General features: G+C 41.8%; 1 protein-coding gene and 1 long non-coding RNA gene across 6 annotated transcripts in view; one reads left to right on the plus strand and one right to left on the minus strand.

The window, feature by feature from the left end:
• The window catches only part of LOC105487750 (TBC1 domain family member 1), a 248,177-nt gene that overhangs the window by 221,370 nt on the left and 4,561 nt on the right, over window positions 1–22,246 (minus strand). For all 5 annotated transcript variants that reach the window (XM_011751393.3, XM_071093743.1, XM_011751392.2 and 2 more), the window contains exon 2: window positions 14,915–15,424. In XM_011751393.3, the coding sequence (XP_011749695.1) occupies window positions 14,915–15,331 (417 nt within the window). In that variant the 5' untranslated portion in view covers window positions 15,332–15,424. The remainder of the gene's footprint in view (window positions 1–14,914; window positions 15,425–22,246) is intronic.
• Window positions 436–21,458, plus strand: LOC105487748 (uncharacterized). Its single transcript, XR_011621376.1, has 3 exons — window positions 436–612; window positions 2,779–2,947; window positions 21,261–21,458. It is a non-coding gene; the product is annotated as an uncharacterized lncRNA (long non-coding RNA).

The following is a 22,246-nucleotide window of genomic DNA, read 5'->3' on the forward strand; positions in this document are numbered from 1 at the left end:
CATTATTTCTGGGGTGTGTCGGTGAAGATGTTTCCAGAAGAGATTAGCATTGGCAGGCTGCGTAAAGCAACAGCCCTCCCCAATGTTAATGTGTATATTTCAATACCTTGAGGGCCGGAATAGAAGAAAAAGATAGAGCAAGGTTAAATTTGCTCTCTACCTGACTGCTTGAGCTGGGACACTGATCTTCCCCTTTACCTGGTTTTCCCGGCTCTCAGGCATTCAGACTGAACTGGAATCTATGCCTTCCGCTCTCCAGCTCTCAGGCCTTTGAACTGTACCACTGGCTTACCTGAGTCTCCAGCTTGCAAATGGCAGATCATGAGACTTCTCAGCCTCCATAATCATGTAAGCCAGTACTTTATGATGTATATCCTATTGGTTCTGTTTCCCTGGAGAATGCTGACTAATACAGGAGCTTCTAGATGATATCAGGTTAAAAAAAAATAGAAAGGAAGAGTACACCTGCAAGAATGAATACAAAAAGGTAACATTCATTCAATCATTCATTCATTCATGAAGTATCTACTATGTGCCAGGCACTGTTCCAGGTGCCACGGACTAGCAGTGAAGAAGACAGCCAAGAGCTTTGCTCTCTTAGAGCTTGGGCAGGTAAGTAGGTGGTTAACATGAAAGTATATGATTTTGAACAAGATAATTTGGATAACGATAATATCTGAACAAGATACTTTCAGATAATGATGAGTAATATGAAGGCATTAAAACTGGATGAAATGATATTGCTTAGTGTGAGGCTACTTTTGAGTGGGTGACCAGAGGGTGAGGTTTGAGCTGAGTCCATAGTGACCTAAGGAAGCAGCCAAGCTTCCAGGGAGAGGCAACAGCGGATGCAAAGATCCCATGTGAAGAATGAAGTTGTCATGTTTGAGGAATATAAACACCAGGGTGGCTGGAGTCCAGAGAGCAATGAAAAGAGTGTGGGAGATGAAGTCTAAATGATAGGCCCCAGCAAAGATACAGGACCTTAGTCTAAGTACTGGGGAAACCACTAGTGAGGTTTTGAGCAGGGGAATGGCATGATTTGACAGGGTTTTAAAAGATGTCTTTGGATGTCTGCTGGAAAGAAAAAGCAGGAACAGAAACAGAGGGAAGAGTTAGGAGGCACTGCAGTAGTCCAGATGGGATATAATGGTGCCTTGGGCTTGGGCTCAGTAATGGAGCAAACGAAGTGGTATATTCGCAATGGGTTGAATAATTTGGATGAGGGATAATGGGAAAAGAGAAATCGAAGACGACTACTAGGTTTTGGCTGCAGCAACAGTCATCACCACTTGGAGCTACAGAAGACTGGGAAGGAAACAGATTGCGGGGAGTGGAATCAAGGATTCTACCTTAGCCATGTTGAGTTTGAGATGTGTAGTTAACAGCCAACTAGAAAAGTCACAATGGCAGTTGGATAGACAACTGTGGAGCTCACTGAAGAGTTTGAAGTAATGGATTAACAATTGAGAGTTACTGGCTGGGCCTGGTGGCTCACGCCTGTAATCCCAGTAGGTTGGGAGGCCAAGGCAGGTGGATCACCTAGGAATGGGAGTTCGAGACCAGCCTGACCAACATGGAGAAACCCCGTCTCTACTAAAAATACAAAGCTGGGTGTGGTGCCACATGCTTGTAATCCCAGCTACTCGGGAGGCTGAGGCAGGAGAATTGCTTGAACCCGGGAGGTGGAGGTTGCGGTGAGCTGAGATCGTGCCATTGCATTCCAGCTTGGGCAACAAGAGTGAAACTCTGTCTCAAAAACAAAACAAAACAAAACAAAAAAACCACAATTGAGAGTTGTTACCATTAATTAGGTGGTAGTTAGCACTGTAAGACTGGATGAGTTCATCTGGAAGGGTGTCCAGAAGAGAAATGTAGGAGGCCAAGTTTTCAGGGGGCATAAAAATCAGAATTGAGTAGAAGAGGAAGAAGCAAAGGAGACTGGGTAGAAACTACTAGAAAGTTATTTCCTACTAGAAAGGAAAAACAGGCAGGTGTCGTTCTCCAAAAGCCAAAAGAGAGTGTTTCAAGATAGAAGAAACATTCTCTTGCCACACTATGACAAAAGCTACTGAGAAATTGAGTGAGAAAGGTACAAAGAAGGGACCCACCATATCTCACAAGCTCTAGTTGGCTTGTGACATGATAAGAGCAATTTTAGTGAAATGATGAGGTCAGAAGTCCAGCTGGTAAACCAAAGAAAAGGCAAGGGAGTGCAGGTGAAGGTAGCCACTATAACTCTTGAAGGAAAAAACAAAAAAACCAAATTGGGCCAGTAACTGAAGGGAGCTGGAATGGGATGTGGGGTCAGTGAAGGGTGATATGGGAGATATCCGAATATATATATATATATATATGTGTGTGTGTGTGTGTGTGTGTATATATATATATATGTATGTGTATATATATATTTTTTGAGATGGAGTTTCACTCTTGTTGCCTAGGCTGGAGTGCAATGGTGCAATCTCAACTCACTACAACCTCGGCCTCCCAGGTTCAAGCAATTCTCCTGCCTCAGCCTCCTGAGTAACTGGGATTACAGTCATGCACCACCACACCTGGCTAATTTTTGTATTTTTAGTAGAGATGGGGTTTCTCCCTGTTGGTCAGGCTGGTCTTGAACTCCTGACCTCAGGTGATCCACCTGCCTCAGCCTCCCAAAGTGCCAGGATTACAGGCATGAGCCACCGTGCCTGGCCCTGAATATATTTTTTAGAAGGCTGAGCGGAATCAGATTAGGAATTTCACTTCTATGTTATTTTTCATATCATTCCTTAGGAACCAAGCACGTAAGCATCAATAGGACAGAGAATTAGGATCTGTCTGACTTTCTCTTCCACTGGAGACCAACAGACTATTAAAACCCTTTTGGGTTTTGAGGGGAAAGGAATCAGAAGACATCAGCATGGACTCAGCAAAAACAAGTTACTTCCTAATTATGCTATGGGTAAGATGCTTCTTGAGTTTTCATATTGACAACTGCGCTAGCCTCCTAACTGGTTTCCCTCATCTGTCTCTCATCCCTCTATTCTATCCTTCACTCCAAATTCTCCAAATAAATTCAACCATTTCACTTCCCTGACCAGTGCCTCTAATAGCAACTGTCTTAGTCTGTTTATGCTGCTATAACAAAATACCCGAGACTGGGTAATTTACAAAGAACAGAAATTTATTTCTCACAGTTCTGGAAGCTGGGAAGTCTAATATCAAGGTTCAGGTAGGATTGGTGTCTGGTAGAGTCGAGTCTCTCCTCCCAAGATGGAGCCTTGTTGCTGCATCCTCACATAGTAGGAGAAGGGAGGGGGGCTTAATATGTTTCATGAAGCCTCCTTTATAGGGTCATAATAGCATTCACAAGGGAGGAGCCCACATGACCTAATCATCTATTAAAGACCCTACCTCTTAATACTATAACTTTGGTCATTAAGTTTCAACACATAAATATTGGAGAAGACACATTCAGACCACAGCAGCAACTTTCTTTCTTAGGGGACTGTCCAACTCCTTCAGCAAGGCATACAAAGCCCTGTAAAATCCAGCCTTAGCCCTTCCTTCCTATCTCACCTCTGACCATACAACTTGTAAAACTCTAACCCAGCAGGTCCAGCTACAGTGGGCATCTCATCATTGCCCAACCTGCTGTGGCATGGCACATGCTATATTTTCTACTTACAGCATACATTCAATCCTCACCCAATCCATTGGCCTGGGAAACTGCCAGTAGGCCTTTAAAACCCACTCGAACGTCCCATGGAAAATACATTACATTTACTCTGAGTCCTTTCAGAAGATACATCTATGATGAACAGCTAGATATTACAGGGAACAACTTCCCTTCAACATAAAATGAATTTAGGAGCGACTTTAGCTGTCTGAAACAGAGAGGGGAGCACCGTCAGGCAGGATGTTCCTTATACTGCGAAGTGTGGAAATAGAGAATGACTTGCGAAGGTCCTGAGACAAGATCCGTCCATATCCACTGTTCAGTGTAACCTATTTAATTATTAGCTGGCTATTATTCTTACGAAGAGCCAAAAATCTCTCTACAAATTTCTACCGTTCCTAGTTCTGCCCTCTGGAGTAATTCATAGTTTGTCTCTTGCTTTTTGTACATGAAGCTTTTCAAACAACTGCAGGCATTTATTACACTAGTTCTCCTATTCTCCCCAATTTTTTCTTCCTGACTTACAGATGTTTGCTAACTCTTGAAAATATGGCATTCTGAACTTATATTTGGCATATAAAACACCATGATAGTTCTTGAGGGCACAATCATGCGTTATTTGGCTTTGTACCCCAGCCCACAGCAAAGCACATGACCAACACATTGGTAGTATTCCAACAAATGAATGAATACCAAACCTCCAAAATTTCAAATACCTACATTACCTGATCTTAAGAAATGACAACTTCCAATACATGGTCAGAATGAAAGCGGCCAGGAAAGGTTCCCTGCAGGATGGGCAGCCACTCTTCAGATGCACATCAGCAACCACACTCAAGTCCACCTCTTTCCTTGGGGTCCTGCATCAGGCTTCTCCCCCAAATCTCAACCCCAATCCAGTGTCTTCTGAAGTTCTCCCAGTGCCAGGCCAGCCCCTGCACTGCGCCTTCTGTGGTTGTGGGTTGAGGCTGACAGGCCACAGTGAGTAGGGTGGATGCCTGAGCCTCCAAAGGGAGGAAAGGTATTCAGAAGAGAGAAAAGCAAGAAACAAGAGATTTAGCTACTTCAGTATATCCTAAAATGGTGACCCACATGGCTCTGATCCACTGCAATATATTTCTAGACTTAAAAACAGGCTGTAGTTTAAAATGTGACCTTTATGGAAGAACTTTGAGCAAAATTCTATCATTAATAAATGAAAGGCAGCAAAAAAAAAAAAAAAAAAAAAAAAGTAGGGGGGAGAACCGATGGTCATTCTGTGAGGAATATTCCTACTACTTCCAGAAATACTTTCTAGGAAGCTAGTCTAGTCCATGACCAACTGGAAGAGAAAGAATGCAAGCTGCATATACAGTTTAAAATTATCTAGTAGGCACATTTTATTTTTAAAAATTATATTTAAATTTTTTTTAATTTTTCAATGTTGTGGGTGCATAGTAGGTACATATATTTATGTGGTACATGAGATATTTTGATACAGGCATACAATGTGTAACAATGACATCAGGATAAATGGGGTATCCATCACCTCAAGCATTTATCTTTTGTGTTACAAACAATCCAATCACACTCTTTTGTTTTGAAATGTACAAATAATTATTATTGACTATAGTCACCCCGTTGTATCAAATACTAAACCTTATTTATTCTTCTATTTTTTTATACCATTAACCATCTCCCCTCACTCCTCAACCCCCACTCCCCTTCCCAGTCTCTGGTAACCATCTTTCTACTCCCTATTTCCGTGAGTTCAATTGTTTTAATTTTTAGCTCCCATAAATAAGTGAGAACACACAAAGTTTATCTTTCTGTTAGTAGGCATATTTTTAAAAGGTAAAAATGAAATAAGTAAAATTAATGTTAGTCATGTAATTTAATCCAATATACCCAAAATATTACTTCAACATGTAATTGTTATAAAAAACGATTGAGATTTTTACATATTTTTTCAAATGAAGTCTTTAAAATCCACTGTGTTTTTATACTTACAGCACATCTCATTTCAGATGGGTCACATTTCAAGTGCTCAGTAGGTGCAAGTGACTACTGATTACTGTACGGGACAGTAAAGGTCTAAGCTATAAATAAATCTCCCTAAGATGCAAGTCAACTTTAGGAGCAAGACACTTGTAAAATCTATTCTTAGGGATGGATTTATTTTAAAAACTAATTATCAAACTCAAAGCCTTTGCTAAAAAATGCAAAGTTATATAAAGGCATGTGTGTAAAACAATAAAAAGACTTTTAAAAAGTATCTAAGCAGGCCGGGCGCGGTGGCTCAAGCCTGTAATCCCAGCACTTTGGGAGGCCGAGACGGGCGGATCACGAGGCCAGGAGATCGAGAGACGATCCCGGCTAACACGGTGAAACCCCGTCTCTACTAAAAAATACAAAAAAACTAGCCGGGCGAGGTGGCGGGCGCCTGTAGTCCCAGCTACTCGGGAGGCTGAGGCAGGAGAATGGCGTAAACCCGGGAGGCGGAGCTTGCAGTGACCTGAGATCCGGCCACTGCACTCCAGCCTGGGTGACAGAGCAAGACTCCGTCTCAAAAAAAAAAAAAAAGTATCTAAGCATCTATCACAAGGTGGATGCTTCTGGAGCCCACAGACTCATTTTTCCAAGTCAAAAATAAATTAGGTAATCAATCCGGTGTTAAGAACCCAAACCTTCCAACAAATACTTTGGAGTTCATGCAGTCCTGGATATTCTTTTTATAGATGAAAAGGAATTCCTGCCAGCCCTTGCACCCAGCAACCGACTTCTGTCTAGTGTGACAGACGGTCAAGTGCTGATTAGCTGACATGGATACACTGTTCCGGGCAACCCTGCACTGAGTCATAGCTGCCACATGGCACCCCAAATGAAACTTTACATAATAAATCAGGATGGGATTAAAGGCGCCCAGTGCAAATTTAATATAGGTAAGAAGTCCTCCAAAACATACCTAACAAGACCGCCTCTGAATGATTACCTGTGTAGCAAAAGAGACAAATGTTTGAAATTTAGAAATTGCGACCAAATGTAGAAGGGGGAAGAGGTGAGAATATTTGAAAAATAATACTATGTTCTTCAGCATAATCACCCTCAGAAACAAAATGCTCTAGTTCAGTGCTGTAATCTTCGATCTTCACTCTAGAAAGAAAGAAAGTAACGAGCCGGCAAATATAACGGCCAAGAAAGAGATGCAATTGAAGCCAGGCTCTATTGAAAATCCTGAAATAATGGTGCATATATTAAGTGGCTAACTTAAAATTCCAAGCAGATGGTGAATTATTAAAACAAATTAGTGGCCGGGTGCAGTGGCTCAAGCCTGTAATCCCAGCACTTTGGGAGGCTGAGATGGGCAGATCACGAGGTCAGGAGATCAAGACCATCCTGGCTAACACGGTGAAACCCCGTCTCCACTAAAAAATACAAAAAAAAAAAAAAAAAAAAAACTAGTCAGGCGAGGTGGCGGGCGCCTGTAGTCCCAGCTACTCAGGAGGCTGAGGCAGGAGAATGGTGTAAACCCAGGAGGTGGAGCTTGCAGTGAGCTGAGATCCAGCCACTGCACTCCAGCCTGGGCGACAGAGAGAGACTCTGTCTCAAAAAAAAAAAAAAAAAAAAAAATCAGTAATGGGTAAAATACAAACTGATACAAAGTGACACCCAAAAATAAAGTTTCAAAATTTTTTTACATTTAAGTAATAAAACTTAGCCAAGGCAACAATGGTTTTTGATATGGGGGATGGACTCCTCCTAATGACAGGAAAACAGCTTCAGACTGCCGTCTTGTTTAATATGCGAGGTAATATGCAGCCCGGAGAGGCTGGGTAAGGTGGCACTAGGTCCCATGCCGTTACTCGGAAAGGTGATGTGCTTACAGGGTCTCATGCAAGAATACACTGGTTCCTTACAGGAAATTTCAAAAGGAAACATATATTGGTTTAAAATCAATATGCAAGGAGTCAAGTAGTCTTAAAATTAGTGGTAAGGGAGCCCACACGGTTCAGTCTCAGATATGTGTCACCTTCAAGAAATGAAGTTTTGTTGCCAAGAATCATAGAAAAGAAAACCCGTTTTGTCAAAGGACATTAAAGGGAATCCAAATACATCTTCTCCAGCGATGTTTAATAAAGTCGACTTCTACATGTCGGTTTCCCACGCAGCTGCTCTGTTTCACTCTCCCCCGCTCCACCCAGGCCCCAGGCTCCTGTATCACACTGTTCCCCCTCAAACTTAGCCTCTCTCCCACTGAGAAATAAGACTTCCCCTTTGGGAGAGGGAGGAACCAGGTTAGCAATTACCAGATTCTTTCAGCAGAATGGAAAAGGGGAAGCCTGTGAGCATTTTCACATTAATGACATCTGTCCCATCACAGTTGTTAAACACCCACGCCATGTTCCGAGTGGACACCAAATCCAGAGGATCAGAATCTTACTAGAGTCGGGAACAGTGCTTGAAGAGCCATGACATATTTCCAGTGCGATAAGAAATGCCGGTTAAAAAACATTTGGCGTGGCCAGGCACAAGTGTGTCACGCCTGTAATCCCAACATTTCGGGAGGCTGAAGCGAGCAGATCACTTGAGATCAGGAGTTCGAGACCAACCTGGCCAACATAGTGAAACCCCATCTCTACTAAAAATACAAAAATTAGCCCGGAGCGGTGGCGGGCGCCTGTAATCCCAGCTACTCAGGAGGCTGAAACTGGAGAATCTCTTGAACCCGGTAGGCGGAGGTTGCAGTGAGCTGAGATGGCACCACTGCATTCCAGCCTGGGCGACAGAGAGAGACTCAAAAAAAAAAAAAAAAAAAAAAAAAAAAAAAAGGCGCTTACACCAAAAATACTTTCATGTACACTGTCTCTGACTTGACCTGGGTCTGACACACACTCTGCCCACTGCCCTCGACTACACACCAGCCTGCACTTCTCCACCTATTACCATCTCAAAAACCCCCGCCATTTCCCACTCAAAATCCCCTCTTTCCTTTGACTGATGTAAAACAGCACCATGTAATGTCATAAGCCTCAGCCCAATACTTTTGCTACCTGCTCCTCAGTGCTGGAAAGTCCCTTTAAAGGAAGCAGAGCTTTTTCCTCCATGGATAAAGAAAAGGATGAAAATGCAATTACTCTTACGAATGATCTAAAGTGACAATCAGTATGAGGGGCAGATCAGATTTTCTTCTGAGCAGAGATTTTTTAGAAGAGGCAAGGCTGAAGAACTGGAGAGAAGAGGAATCCCGAGATGATTTTCTTAGACTTGAGAATGTTGCTAGGTCTGAACCTGGGCAGACTCCTGATTTCTTTGGGATGTGATGAGGTGAAGATCTAGTCAGGGTCACTCATGCAACCATCAGTTTCCAGAGTGGATACGTTCGTTTACTTACTGTGGACTCAAAGGCCATGCTACATTTTAACCCAGGAACTTATGCCACTGTGTTCACACATTCTGAGGGATGTTCATGGGTGTTAGGAGAAAATATAACCTATGGTCTCATACGTTTAGGGAAAGTTAGTGTAAACAAGGTTAAACAGCCTATCTTGCTATAGGAATTTTCAGAGTTTTTAATGCACTAACGTACACCTCAAGAGGAAAATAGAAAATACAGTGTTTCCCTAGGAGAGCAGTTCTCGGAGTGCAGTATGCATAACTCAGTGAACCAATATTTTCCAAATTGTCGAAGCATGATGGTACAGAATCATAGCTGCTGAAAATATTTATTAAAGTGCTAGACAAGCCAGGCGCAGTGGCTCATGCCTATAATCCCAGCACTTTGGGAGGCTGAGGCGGGTGGATTACCTGAGGTCAGGAGTTTGAGACCAGCCTGACCAACATGGTGAAACCCCGTCTCTACTAAAAATATAAAACAGCCAGGTATGTGGTGCACGCCTGTAATCCCAGCTACTTGAGAGGCTGAGGCAGGAGAATCGCTTGAACCAGGGAGGTGGAGGTTGCAGTGAGCCAAGATTTTGCCATTGCACTCCAGCCTGGGCAACAAAGAAAACTCCGTCTTTAAAAAAAAAAAAAAAAAAAAAAGCTAGACAGATCAATGGATTTTAATATAACAAAGTGCAAAAAATACTTTGATACGGTTTCAGATTTCAATTACAGCTAACCTTTAAAAAACTACCACTTGTCAAGTTGTAGCATTAAAGAAAAAGAGCCACAATTTTCTAAAAAGACTGTGGATATAGTTCTCCATTTTCCTACTATGTAGCAGTGTGAGGCCAAATTTTCTTCATATACTCAATTAAAACGATCCATCACAACAGAATGAATAGAGAATCAGCTATGAGAATCCAGTTATCTTCTATGAATACAGACATTAAGGAGATTGGAAAAAAATGTAAAACTCTTATTACTAAATATTTTTTGGAAGACATAGTTATTCACAAAATGTCTATGTTAACATGTAGATGTTTATTACTTTCATTTTTTTAACAAATTAATATCTTTACAATATCTGAGTTTTAATTTCTAACAGAGTACGTATTAGTAGATACAACCCAAATAAACTGATGGTCTTTTGGATCCTTAACAACTTTGAAGAGTGAAAAGAAATCCTTAGAACAAAATGTTTGAGATGCTGCCTTGCTGCATTTGATCATGGAAGCTTTTCCACGTGGAACAGCTTAAGTATGCAAGGCGTCTTCAAAAAGTTCATGAAACATGCATATTATTTAAAAACTATGCATAGATTTCCTTTTTTTTTTTTTTTTTTTGCAACAAATAAACTTGTACTAACTTGTTGTAGCATGTCTGAACAGGATCTAGGCTGAGGCTCTAAGAAGGAGAAGACGTCAGTTCGAAAAGACCCCCTACCAGAGAAACATGAATCCTGCTAAAATTGAAGCAAGAAGAAACATCAAACTTATGGTGAAGTTTGGGTGGAAGAATGGCGAAATCACTGATGTTTTACAAAAAGTTTATAGGCACAATGCCCAAAGAAATCAGCAGTTTACAAAAGGATAACTCATTTTAAGAAAGGACGAGGCCAGGCTCGGTGGTTCATGCCTATAATCCCAGCACTTCGGGAGGTCAAGGCAGGCAGATTACTTGAGGTTAGGAGTTTGAGACCAGCCTGGCCAACATGGTGAAACCCCATCTCTACTAAAAGTGCAAAAATTAGCGGGGCATGATAGTGTGTACCTGTAATCCCAGCTACTTGGGAGGCTGAGGCAGGAGAATCGCTTGAGCCCAGGAGGCAGAAGTTGCAGTGAGCCAAGATCGCACCACTGCACTCCAGCCCGGGCAACAGAACAAGACTGAGTCTCAAGAAAAAAGAAAAGAAAAAAAAAGAAGAAGAAGAGATGAGACAACATCGAAGAGGCAGCCTGCAGCAGCAGACCATCCAGATAATTTTTTGAGGAAAATATTCATCTTGTTCATGCCTTCACTGAATACGACCAACAATTAATAAAACAAACGAATAGCCAATATCACAGACATCTCTTCTGGTTCAGCTTACACAATCCTGGCTGAAAAATTAACACTGAGCAAACTTTTTACTAGATGGTGCCAAAACCATTGCTCCCAGAACAGCTGCCAGTGAGAGCAGAGCTTTCAAGGGAAATTTTTAACTGGTGGGATCAAGATCCTGAAGCATTTCCTCAAAGAACTGTAACAGGTGATGAAACATGGTTTTACTAGCACAATCCTAAAGATCAAGCCAAATTCAAGCAATGGCTACCAAGGGCAGAAGTGGTCCAGTCAAAGCAAAAGTGGACTGGTCAAGGGCAAATTGTTGCCAACAAAATAGACATTTTGTTTGCTGACCTTCTGGAGGGCCAAAGAACGATAACATCTGTTTGTCAAGAGAATGTTCTGAGAAAGTTATCCAAAACTTTAGCAGAAAAAGGCCTGGGAAAGCTTCACCAGAGTCCTTCTCCACCATGACAATGTTCCTGCTCATTCCTCTCATCAAACAGGAGCAATTCTGCAAGAGTTTTCATGGGAAATCATGAGGCATCCACCTTACAGGCCTAATTTGACTCCTTCTGACTTCTTTTTGCTTCTCAATTTTAAAAAATCTTTAAAGAGCACCATTTTTTCTTCAGTTAATAATGTAAAAAAGACTGCATAAACATGGTTAAAATCCCAGGACCCTCAGTTCTTTATAGATGGACTCAATGGCTGTTAACATTGCTTACAAAAGTGTCGTGAACTTGATAAAGTGTATGTTGAGAAATAAAGCTCACGTGTATATATGTTTTTTACCTTTTAATTCCATTTTTCCACAACATGTTTTGAAGTTTCCTCATATTCTATGGAACATACAATAGAAAACACAATCTCACGGCATGCTTATACAATTATTCCTTCACATGCCTCTTCTCCCCAGACATTACCCAGTGAATTAATTAGATGCTGATCAAAGGGTTTCCTCGCAGACTGTAGTTTTGTGTTTATGACGCTGGCAGTAAATGCATATGTCTTCTCTGGCAAATGCAGTTGGTGCTGACCTCATCTCTTTAGAAAAGGCCTTAACCTGGAGAATTATTTCACCTAGCAAATGTTGTAAGTAGTCAAGGGAATGCTCCTACAGCAGATAATCCTTTGTTATGAGATACAGTGACAGTGGTGTTCCAAGAACAGGAAATCTATCATGCTGTTAGCATCATGGCCAGTGTGATTTACTGTTTTGTTTCCAACAACAAAATCACTGATTGAGGTACATACCTATGCTACAAATTATTCTTTTATAAAATGAACAGAGTAATGACAATTTGTGTTTGCAAAAATGGTATGCAAGCCAAAAATAACTTAAGAACTAATTCATATTTCAACCATGGTTTTTTAGAATATAGAGTAAGTCCAATTCTCTACTTGGGGAAAGACTGGAAGTCCCAATTACAGAATTTGGTTATAAATCTCTTTCTCTTGTCAGGCATCCGAATGACTGGCCAGAAGCCTGTTCTCAGATGGCTATAAAAGATTTTGGGAAAAACTCAAATGTGTAAAGTGCTGAACAATGATTCCATGCAAAAACTCCCCAAGGAAACTCAGTCCAAATACTATATAGAGCTGGACTGCGGTACAGGCTGTTCAGTCCTCTCATTTTCATTCTGGAATTTGTCCAAATAATAGGAGCCATTAAGTTATACATGTCATTTTAAAAATGTTCCTCAAAGATGACCAGAATCTCATCTTTGAAAGCTGAAGATACTCATCTAGGTATCCTGTTTCTTTTTACCTAAGACATGAAATGAAATTAGCATACAATCTGCCTCTAGTAAAATTTTCTTGAATGACAATGTTTTTATGGCTATAAATGCTTACTAAGTTTCAGGTCCAGTGCTACCTCATTTAGTCTTTCCAGCAACTCTATTGGATAAATACTGTAATTATTCCCATTTACCAGATAAGAAAACAGACTCAATTGCCTGAGGCCACCCAGTTTATGGGTGCAGAAGTAGGATTAGAATACAGGAAGTTAGCCCCTCTGAATCACCAAGCCTAATGCTGTCACGCCCACTTGAGATGGATGCATGGACAATAACATGAAATGATTTATAGTATGAGAGTTTGATTCTGTGAGCGAAATGGTGGTTTTGAGCTCCATATTAGCCTTTATTTCACAAAGCCTTCTCTACACTTTGGGTGTGTGTTAGGCTCTCTTCTCAGTCCTTCTGTTGTGTTCTATACATGGATCACGTGGTCCTATTCCCCACTAATGCTCCTGCCTGCCTACAAGCCTCTGCTAATATCATCTCCAACAGCACCTGCAACAGCAATTCTGAATGACTAGAAGAACCAACAAATGAACAAGCAAAAGGGCATCTACTTGGTACCAAGAACATTAATTTCTAAATAAGTTTCTTACACCCTAGAGAGTATATAAAATAACATAATGGAGCGCAGAGAGAAAACTTCAGCATTTCTATTCAGATTTTAAACTTGAAAATATGAGAACCTTTCAAGGCTTCACTGACAGTTGACATGTGAATTGACACTTGCACCTTCACCCTGTACATGTGGCAGAAAGCTTGAGTCATATGTGACTTGCCTTGCTTGGCACCCAAAACAACGGTGAGACTCCACAGTCCATGGGGTTAGCCGTGGAGCCCTGAGCTCAACTGAGAAAGTGGCTATTTGCATTGTATTTTCAATTTTATCTCAGCTAATTCTCATAAAATGGACAAGCATCTTCAAATGAGTCCTGCCCAGAACTACAACGAATGCTAATAACAAAGCAAGCACAAATGAACAAGAAAAGAGCAGAGCTTTTACCATGTCTCATATTTTTTTTCAACCACATCATGGGCTAATAACAAGCTAATCAGATTTGACCTGAGGTTTGCGAAAGAGAAAAACACAAAGAACCCCTAATAGCATCAAAACTTAGATACATATCCACCGTTCTTATCAACCACCTTTGCCTAAGTGAACATTATGCCTTGGGAAACTGGCCAGGAGCATTTTTACACAGTTTATGAATAACTATATTTTTTTCTTTTTCTTTTTTTTTTTTTTGAGACAGCATCTCGATCTGTCGCCCAGACTGGAGTGCAGGGGCAGCGATCTCGGCTCACTGCAAGCTCCGCCTCCCGGGTTTACGCCATTCTCCTGCCTCAGCCTCCCGAGTAGCTGGGACTACAGGCGCCCGCCACCACGCCCGGCTAATTTTTTGTATTTTCAGTAGAGACGGGGTTTCACCGTGTTAGCCAGGATGGTCTCGATCACCTGACCTCGTGATCCGCCCACCTCGGCCTCCCAAAGTACTGGGATTACAGGCGTGAGCCATTGCGCCGGGCAAATAACTATATTTTTCGTAATAGGATTGCAAATGTGGAGATTTAGAACTTTGCCACTCAAAGTGCAACCTGCAAAAGGCAGCATGAGCACCTCTTGGCAGCTTGTTACAGATGTAGTCTTGGGGTCCACCCAGACCCACTGAATCAAGATTCACATTTTAACAAGATCCCCAGGTGACTCACGAGCACATTTCAGTTTGAGAAGCACGGCTTTAGAACATTCGTCTGGAATAATGTACATCTTAACACTTCTGCTCTTAATTAGTAGTTTTAGACTGATTTCTCTTGAATTTTTGAACTCAAAAACTGACAATTTCTCATATCTGTTTTCAAATGTGCTTCAAAACTATAAACTAGCACCATAAACAAAAAATTCAGCTAAGTAATCAATTTATAACTGCAGGACTAATCCCTTATTCATTTCAGTATACTTAAAATAAATTTTCTGACCCCCATACAATTAAAAACCAGCCAGCCACACCTTAGTCTTTTGGATCTCCATCTCACTTACTTTTGTTTGATCGTCGGCTTTGAACACATGGCAGATACTCTGCCGATGGACGGCGTCTTCCTTAATCAGACAAGCAAAGTAACTTGGGTCATGACTGTTGTGAATCAGTTTGTGAACATGCTGAGGCTTGCACTCAAAGATGCTGGAACAGATCAGGGGATCCCACTGTTGACTTCTCCCTGGCTCAGGTTCACATCTCAGTCCAGAGGGAGAAACGCAAAGGCGGACTTGCTTGGTTACAGGTTCCTTTCTGGAGGACTGCCTGCTGAGTCTTCGCACCTCGGCCACAACCCAGGGCAGCATGGGCATGGTGGTCAGGGAATGCACAGGCAGGGAGCCCACCAGCTGCAGGCCAAAGTCCACCGAGACCTCGTTAGGAAGCGGATGTTTCCTTGCCGTGAATGTTATTGGTTCCATCTTGGGAAGGGTCTGGGAACTCAGCAAAACAGTTACCGCTGTTTTTCTGTTTTAGATCAAGCAATCTATTTTACACACTTCATATGCAGAAACCTGGGGGAGGAAACCAGAGGCATTAGAATTTAATGAAGTCATAGCAATAGCTACCTTCAAAGGGCTATTATTTCAGAAGAACTCAAAAGCCTGAAACCCAAATGTAATAAGAGGTTCAAATAAGCTCCTCTGCCTAGAAAGAGCTTTCTCAAAATTGTATTCCATATAAAACCTGGTCACGGCATAACTGTCACACTCATTACAGGTAACAAAGAGTCCACTAGGAAACTATTATGAAACATAAGCCTCCTAAAGCCAGCAAAGGCCCCCATGATAGAAGATGACACAGTGCTACTCTGAGAGCATTAAACCTCATTGTATTATTTAACATACATTTCAATAAATTTTTAAAAGATAGTCAAATTCAGTATAAGTGACTTCCCCAAGAAATAACTCTTATGGGAAGAAATAGCTGCTATCATCACCATAGTCTACTGAACCAGATCAGTTTTAAACAACTGATCTGGGACAAGTAATATCACTTACGATATTACTTACATTTTAAAAGACTCAGCCAGGTAGTCTAGAGGTTCTGAATCACAAATCCACCTTCCATTAACATGTATTCACTGCCTATTATGTTGCAAACATTGTCTTAAACATTGTTTTATTCAATTCATGTGCTATAAGCTATCACCCCAACACCTGGCTTCTTCTCATCAACAGATATCAATGTTAGGCCAGGTGCAGTGGCTCACACCTGTAATCCCAGCACTCTGGGAGGCCAAGATAGGTGGATCACCTGAGGTCAGGAGTTTGAGACCAGCCTGGCCAACATGGTGAAACACCATCTCTACAAAAAATACAAAAATTAGCCTAGTGTGGTGGTAGGTGCCTGTAATCCCAGCTACTCAGGAGGCTGAGGCACGAGAATTGTTTGAACCCGGGAGGCAGAGGCTGCAGCAAGACGAGATTGTTCCACTGCACTCCAGCCTGGGTAACAGAGTGAGACTCTCTAAAAACAAACAAACAAACAAACAAAAAAAACCCTGCTTCTACCAAACCCAAACCCAAACTCCCTCAACTACATTTCTCTGTGTTCTTTCTTTCTTTCTTTCTTTCTTTTGAGACAGGGTCTCGCTCTATTGCCCAGGCTGGAGTGCAGTGGCACGATCGTGGCTCACTGCAACCTCCACCTCCTGGGTTCAAGCAATTCTCCTGTCTCAGCCTCCCAAATAGCTGGGATTACAGGCATGCACCACCATACCTGGCTAATTTTTGTATTTTTAGTAGAGACAGGGTTTCACCAATTTGGCCAGGCTGGTCTCGAACTCCTGGCCTCAAGTGATCCGCCCACCTTGGCCTCCCAAAGTGCTGGGATTATAGGCATGAGCCACAGTGCCCAGCCCTTCTCTGTTTTCAACAACCACGTTTGATGTATCCTAACACCTTCTTGTCCCATTGGATGACAAAACCCTTTTGTTTAAAGCTGAGTTGTCTGTGGGATCTCAACCCCTATTCTTTACTCACTTGCTCCCTGGATCTTTAGTCTCTCCTGTATCCACTCCCTTCCCCTGCGCCTGCCTCACTCCCCTAGCATACGGACAAATGCTAAGGTGACACTCCACCAAGGCAGGCACTGCATCTGTCTGATTCACTGCTATCTCCCTTGTGTCTGCCATAGTGCCTGACTCTAAGAAGGGATTCAATAAGTATTTTAAAAGAATAACTGAGGTCTCTCCAATCAAAAAAAAAAAAAAAGATATTTCTTTTGATTTCAAACTTCCCTTGGCCATGGCTCTTTCTCTTCCTTCCCTCCAAAGTAAGGTCTACACTTACTGTCTCCACTTCCTATTGACCATCCATTCCTGGTTTGTAAGGCCTGGTTTGCACTAGGAATCCACTGAAATTCTGTTAAGGTTGCCCAGGTCCTCAAGGTTGTACAATTTAAAGGGGGCTATTTAATCCCTGACTGCCATTCGTGCTGATGAATTTCTCAATCTTGGCCACACCTTCCTTCTTGAAACTCTTCTGGTTCTCATCTTACCTTTCTGGTTGTTTCTTTTCACATACTTCAAAGGCTTTTTTTCTTCCTATGTTTGACTTCATCCTCTCCCCTCATTCTACCTGCTGTTTTGGACAATCTCACCTAATCTTTTGGTGTCAAGCACCGCATTCTGATCATCCTGCTGCTGCTGATCAGTGTGTGACTTCTACCACACACTTTGCGTATGTTGTCTCCTTTAACCTTCATAACAGCCTTGTGCACTAGAGCCCACTATTATGAACTAGGAAACTGAAGCCTGGAGAGCTTGAGTCACTTACACAGGGGATGGGGGGCAATTTGCACTTGACTCTAAAGCCCATCCCCTTGACTGCTGCACAAGAATGCATCTACCACATACACCCTAATAGTGCCCAAGTGATCTGCTCCCACGGAAGCCTCCTTCCTGAGTTCCAGATGCATACAGGCCATTAAATATTTCTATCTGGATAGCCTATAGGCTCCTAGGTCTCAATTTAGTTATTTTTAAAGCTAACTCAGTCTCATCTCCCTCCTTCCCAGAATTTTTTTCCCCTCCTATACGCTGTATCTAGGTGAATAGCATCACTATTCACTGAATGGCCAAGGGATCATTCAGATTCCTTCTTCATCCTATTGCTACATCTGACTCCACCATCCACTCTTTCTTTTTTCTCCTAGAGAAAAGGTGCCCCATCCTTCAATCCACCCATCACATATTTCCTGGAGTAACCTAATCAACACAAGATTTATCACGTCACTGCTAAAAATTCTCTAATAACTCCCTGCATACAATTCTCAGGAATCTGGCTCTGTCTATATCTCCAACTTTATATTCTCCCCTAAAATGACCTCCTTGGTGCACCTTTTGGCTCTGAAGGTAGAGAACTAGTTATGGTTCCCCATGTAAAATGTGATTTCTCATGCCTCTGAGCCATGGAGCATGCTGTTCCTCTCTCCTCAGAATGTAATCCCTGCCACAAACTGCAGAGGGTCTGAGATTTTACCTTACTTGCACACTAACATGTTAGCCTGCCACAAGTTAGCCTGCTGGTAGAAAACATGAGACTCCTGGGTTGGAGACGAAGGACAATTTATTACTCAGAGCAGTCACAGTAGCCAGACCGTCAGCATTTGTGTTGCTTCCCTGACACCCAATTCCCAGAGGTCAGGTGACATCTGTATCATGGTGGGTTACAGGAAAGGAAGCTGAGTTTAGGGAGCCGGAATATTTTACAGTGGGAAGTACAGGAAGCAAGCATGTCTGCCCTTTGCTGCAGAGAAGACTCTATTTCTATCTTCCATGACTGTTTGCTGTAGAAACATGATGGAAAAGGTAGTTTGGAACACAGGCACTCAATGCCCTGCTCACAAGATGTGGTAGAAACAGGAAGGACCCATGGAGAGTCATCTCCCAACAGTCCCCATCCTTGTCTTCTATTTCCAACTGGTACTTAAGTCCTACTTCAGGCAACTACCACCTCTTTTCTCCAAGGTGTTTTAGCGCATGCATCAGCAGGTGTTTCTGAACTTGCTACCCAATCACCATATTCGAGAGTTTGAATAGGTGTCCCTCAAGAAGACCATAAGCTTCTTGAACTCTTAAGGTTTGGGGTTTCCAAAATCAGTATTCAAATTTTAAACCTTTTCTGAACTGGAACTGAAGTCTATTCTTTTTACTCTATGTTTTTCTGTATAATATATATGCACAATGCTAAGAGCAAATTTTTTAATATAATGTGAACATAATTCGTAGCTAATTTTTTTTTCAAATGCTTAAGAAATAAAAAATAAAGCAATACTTTATTTACAGCTCAGGCATTTCATGAAATTAAAGTCCCTGACTATACTTTAAAGCACAGCTTCTCCTAATAATGAAAACGGACTTGAAGTTCATATAATCCCATAAATAATGATCTCTCTTCCTCTTTATTCTCTCTCTCACTTACAGGTGAAAAAGACATTAAATGTCTGGATCAACTTCTACTCCTGTAACAGAATCTGTTTCATGTTCTAACTGTTGACAGCTGCTAATCCCAAAACATGTTTAAAGAAGCACTAGAATTATTACAAAGGATAAATCTGAGCTCTATCAATTATTTTAGATGAAGCAGTTATTAATATAGTGGCAACAAGCATAGCAGAATTACGTTCAATTTCCTTCTTAGAGTATAGATGTACACAGTACAAAAAAAACTCAGTCACTTAAATCAGTTGATAATAATCAGTCATCAAATGAGTCCTGCCATTTCACTGATGAAACTATTTGAATGCCTAAAGTTTTTGCTTTTCAACCAGCTGTAGCATGTTCTTAGCTTCTCTGTAAAAAGTAGATTAGACCTTAGCACTGTTCATAAACTATCAAATAATAGGGTCTACCTCCAACATAGCCATAATTATTTATAAGCAATTCAGATTCTGCTAAGATAAGATTCAGGGTAACTTAGATCCATCCGGTGAGTTTCTACATTACTTGTCAATAAAAAGTTCCATAACAGAGATAAACTATGTAAATAATATTAGGGATTTGGTGCAAAAGTAACTGCAATTTTTGCCATTAAAAGGAATGGCAAAAACTGTAATTACTTCTGCACCAGTTTAATACTAACAAACCATTCGATTATTTTTTAAAACCATCTCAATCCACATTATTTGCACTCAACCTTTGACCTTTCTTTAAGCCCCAAATAGAACCTCCTATTCCAAGGAGAACTCTTATGTTTCATACCCTCAGCAAGAAATACTGTGATTCCAATGAGCTTCTAGTGATGTTCTTGTTAGTAGGGTTGTCTGTATACATGCCCTATCACTCTACAGAGAACCTTTGTATTCTGCACAACTCCTACCTAGCACAGTCTTTAAACATAGTAGCTACCCAAGACACAAAGATGTCCTTTATTAGAACAGTTTCAATAATCTTGTTAATGTGTCCTGCTATGCTACATACCTCTGGCAGCATACACTTAGAATTATAAAATTTTAAAGTTAACAAGGTCCTTTTTAAGCCATTTAGAAATTTCCCTAATATTTGAAATGAGGCAACTGGATTCTGGAAAAGTTAAGTGGCTTGTCCAAATTTAGTGACAGAATGGGGACAATCCAAGTCCCTGACTCCCATCCAAGTGCTGCAGAGAACCCCAACTTCCTCATGGAAACACTTTCAAGTGTAAAGTTGAAAAAGCAAGTTACTCAGCTTCTCCAAATCTTGCTTATTCTTATAAGAGAATGGAACAAGATCATCCCCAAGTTTTCTTCCATCTCTCAAATCTGGCAAATCTTATTTTCATAATGTATAATACCAAATGTCCCCAACATTGTGTGGGGATAGAAAGCTGCTCCCATCTTCCCTTCAAGAACAAAAATGTGGGGGAGGTACATGAAGAAAGGATGGGAATTATGGATCAGGAAGTGAGAGAAGCAAGGGTAGGTATTAGTAAGCTGCTTACTGGGAACCCCCTTTTTTCCTACCCCCCCTCCACTCCTTCACAGCAAACCACAGAGAGCAGGATGGGGACTTTCCAGTAACTAACAATACAGCAGCCTGTGCAGTTTCAGCCCTCACCTTCTCAGAATGCTGGTGGCAGCGGGGAGGGAGAGAAGAAAGGATGAATGGAGGGGTGTTAGTGGCCTCTAGCTCTAGGCCAGATTAGGAACCGGCCAATATTGACTAGCTGTTGGGGACACCAGAATGGACAGAACGTCCCCAGGTGGCTACTCACATTGCTCTGTGAATCAGTGGTTTCATTTCTTTGTTCTTTATGCCAGATGGAGTGGGCAGGCACCTGAACAGAATTATACTGCAACCTGAAGTGCTCTAATCCCATGCAGTAGGCTCACTGGCTTGGCTACACTCTTCATCCACTTCCTCCACAGGATTCCACCCCAATGGGAGCGGCATGTTCCTCACCCAGGAATCCCACAGGGACCAACAACCCTTAGAGCAGAGGCTGTTTCACCATCGCATGGAGCTCCTGAAACCGGTGGTTCTAAATGTTTTCATCACCAAGGATGCTTTAGTACTGGGGTGTGCACCTCTAATTTGACCTGTAAAGTAATGATGCTTTTGAATGACTTCTTTCTCATGTAAATTATTGTTACTATTTGAGACAGAATCTCACTCTGTCACCCAGGCTGTAGTGCAGTGGCGTGATCTCAGCTCACTGCATCCTCCGCCCCCCCGGGGTTCAAACAATTCTCCTGCCTCAGCCTCCCTAGTAGCTGGGATTACAGGTGTGCGCTACCACGCCCGGCTAATTTTTGTATTTTTGGTAGAGGGGTTTCGTCATGTTGGCCAGGCTGATCTCCAACTCCTGACCTCAAGTGATCTGCCAGCCTCGGCCTCCCAAAGTGCTGGGATTACAGGCACGAGTCATATAAATTAGAGCCAACTCGAGGCTAGTCTTTTAGAATGGCACTGTCACTTCTTATATTCTCTTCATTGCACAGGAAAAAGGGTGGGAAATGGGGGAGGGTCCTAGCTGGCCCTCAGAGATTATGTATAACCCTCCCACCTGCAGGGTTCCTTTAAGTTATTCTACTAAAAGTAAAAAGAATAATTATCAACACATTGTCATCATGTGTTTATTAACTGATTTAACTTACGAAACGTTGGACAATAAGGAATATTATCATTGAATAGTGGCACAGAGAAGTGAGGTCACCTGTCCAAGGCCATACTATAAGAAGTGGCAGAGTTGGGATTTGAACCCAGGCCCTTTGGCTCCAGAGTTTTCTTGCTCTTAACCTCTTTGCTAGAGTAATATCTGTTGACCACCTACCACTTCATGGACATTTTACATTCATGATCTTCTGTACGTTCACAACGCTGAGAAGTAGCTTTTGTCATCCTCATTTTACCA

Source organism: Macaca nemestrina, chromosome 3, assembly GCF_043159975.1.
Source record: "Macaca nemestrina isolate mMacNem1 chromosome 3, mMacNem.hap1, whole genome shotgun sequence".
Lineage (NCBI taxonomy): Eukaryota > Metazoa > Chordata > Mammalia > Primates > Cercopithecidae > Macaca > Macaca nemestrina.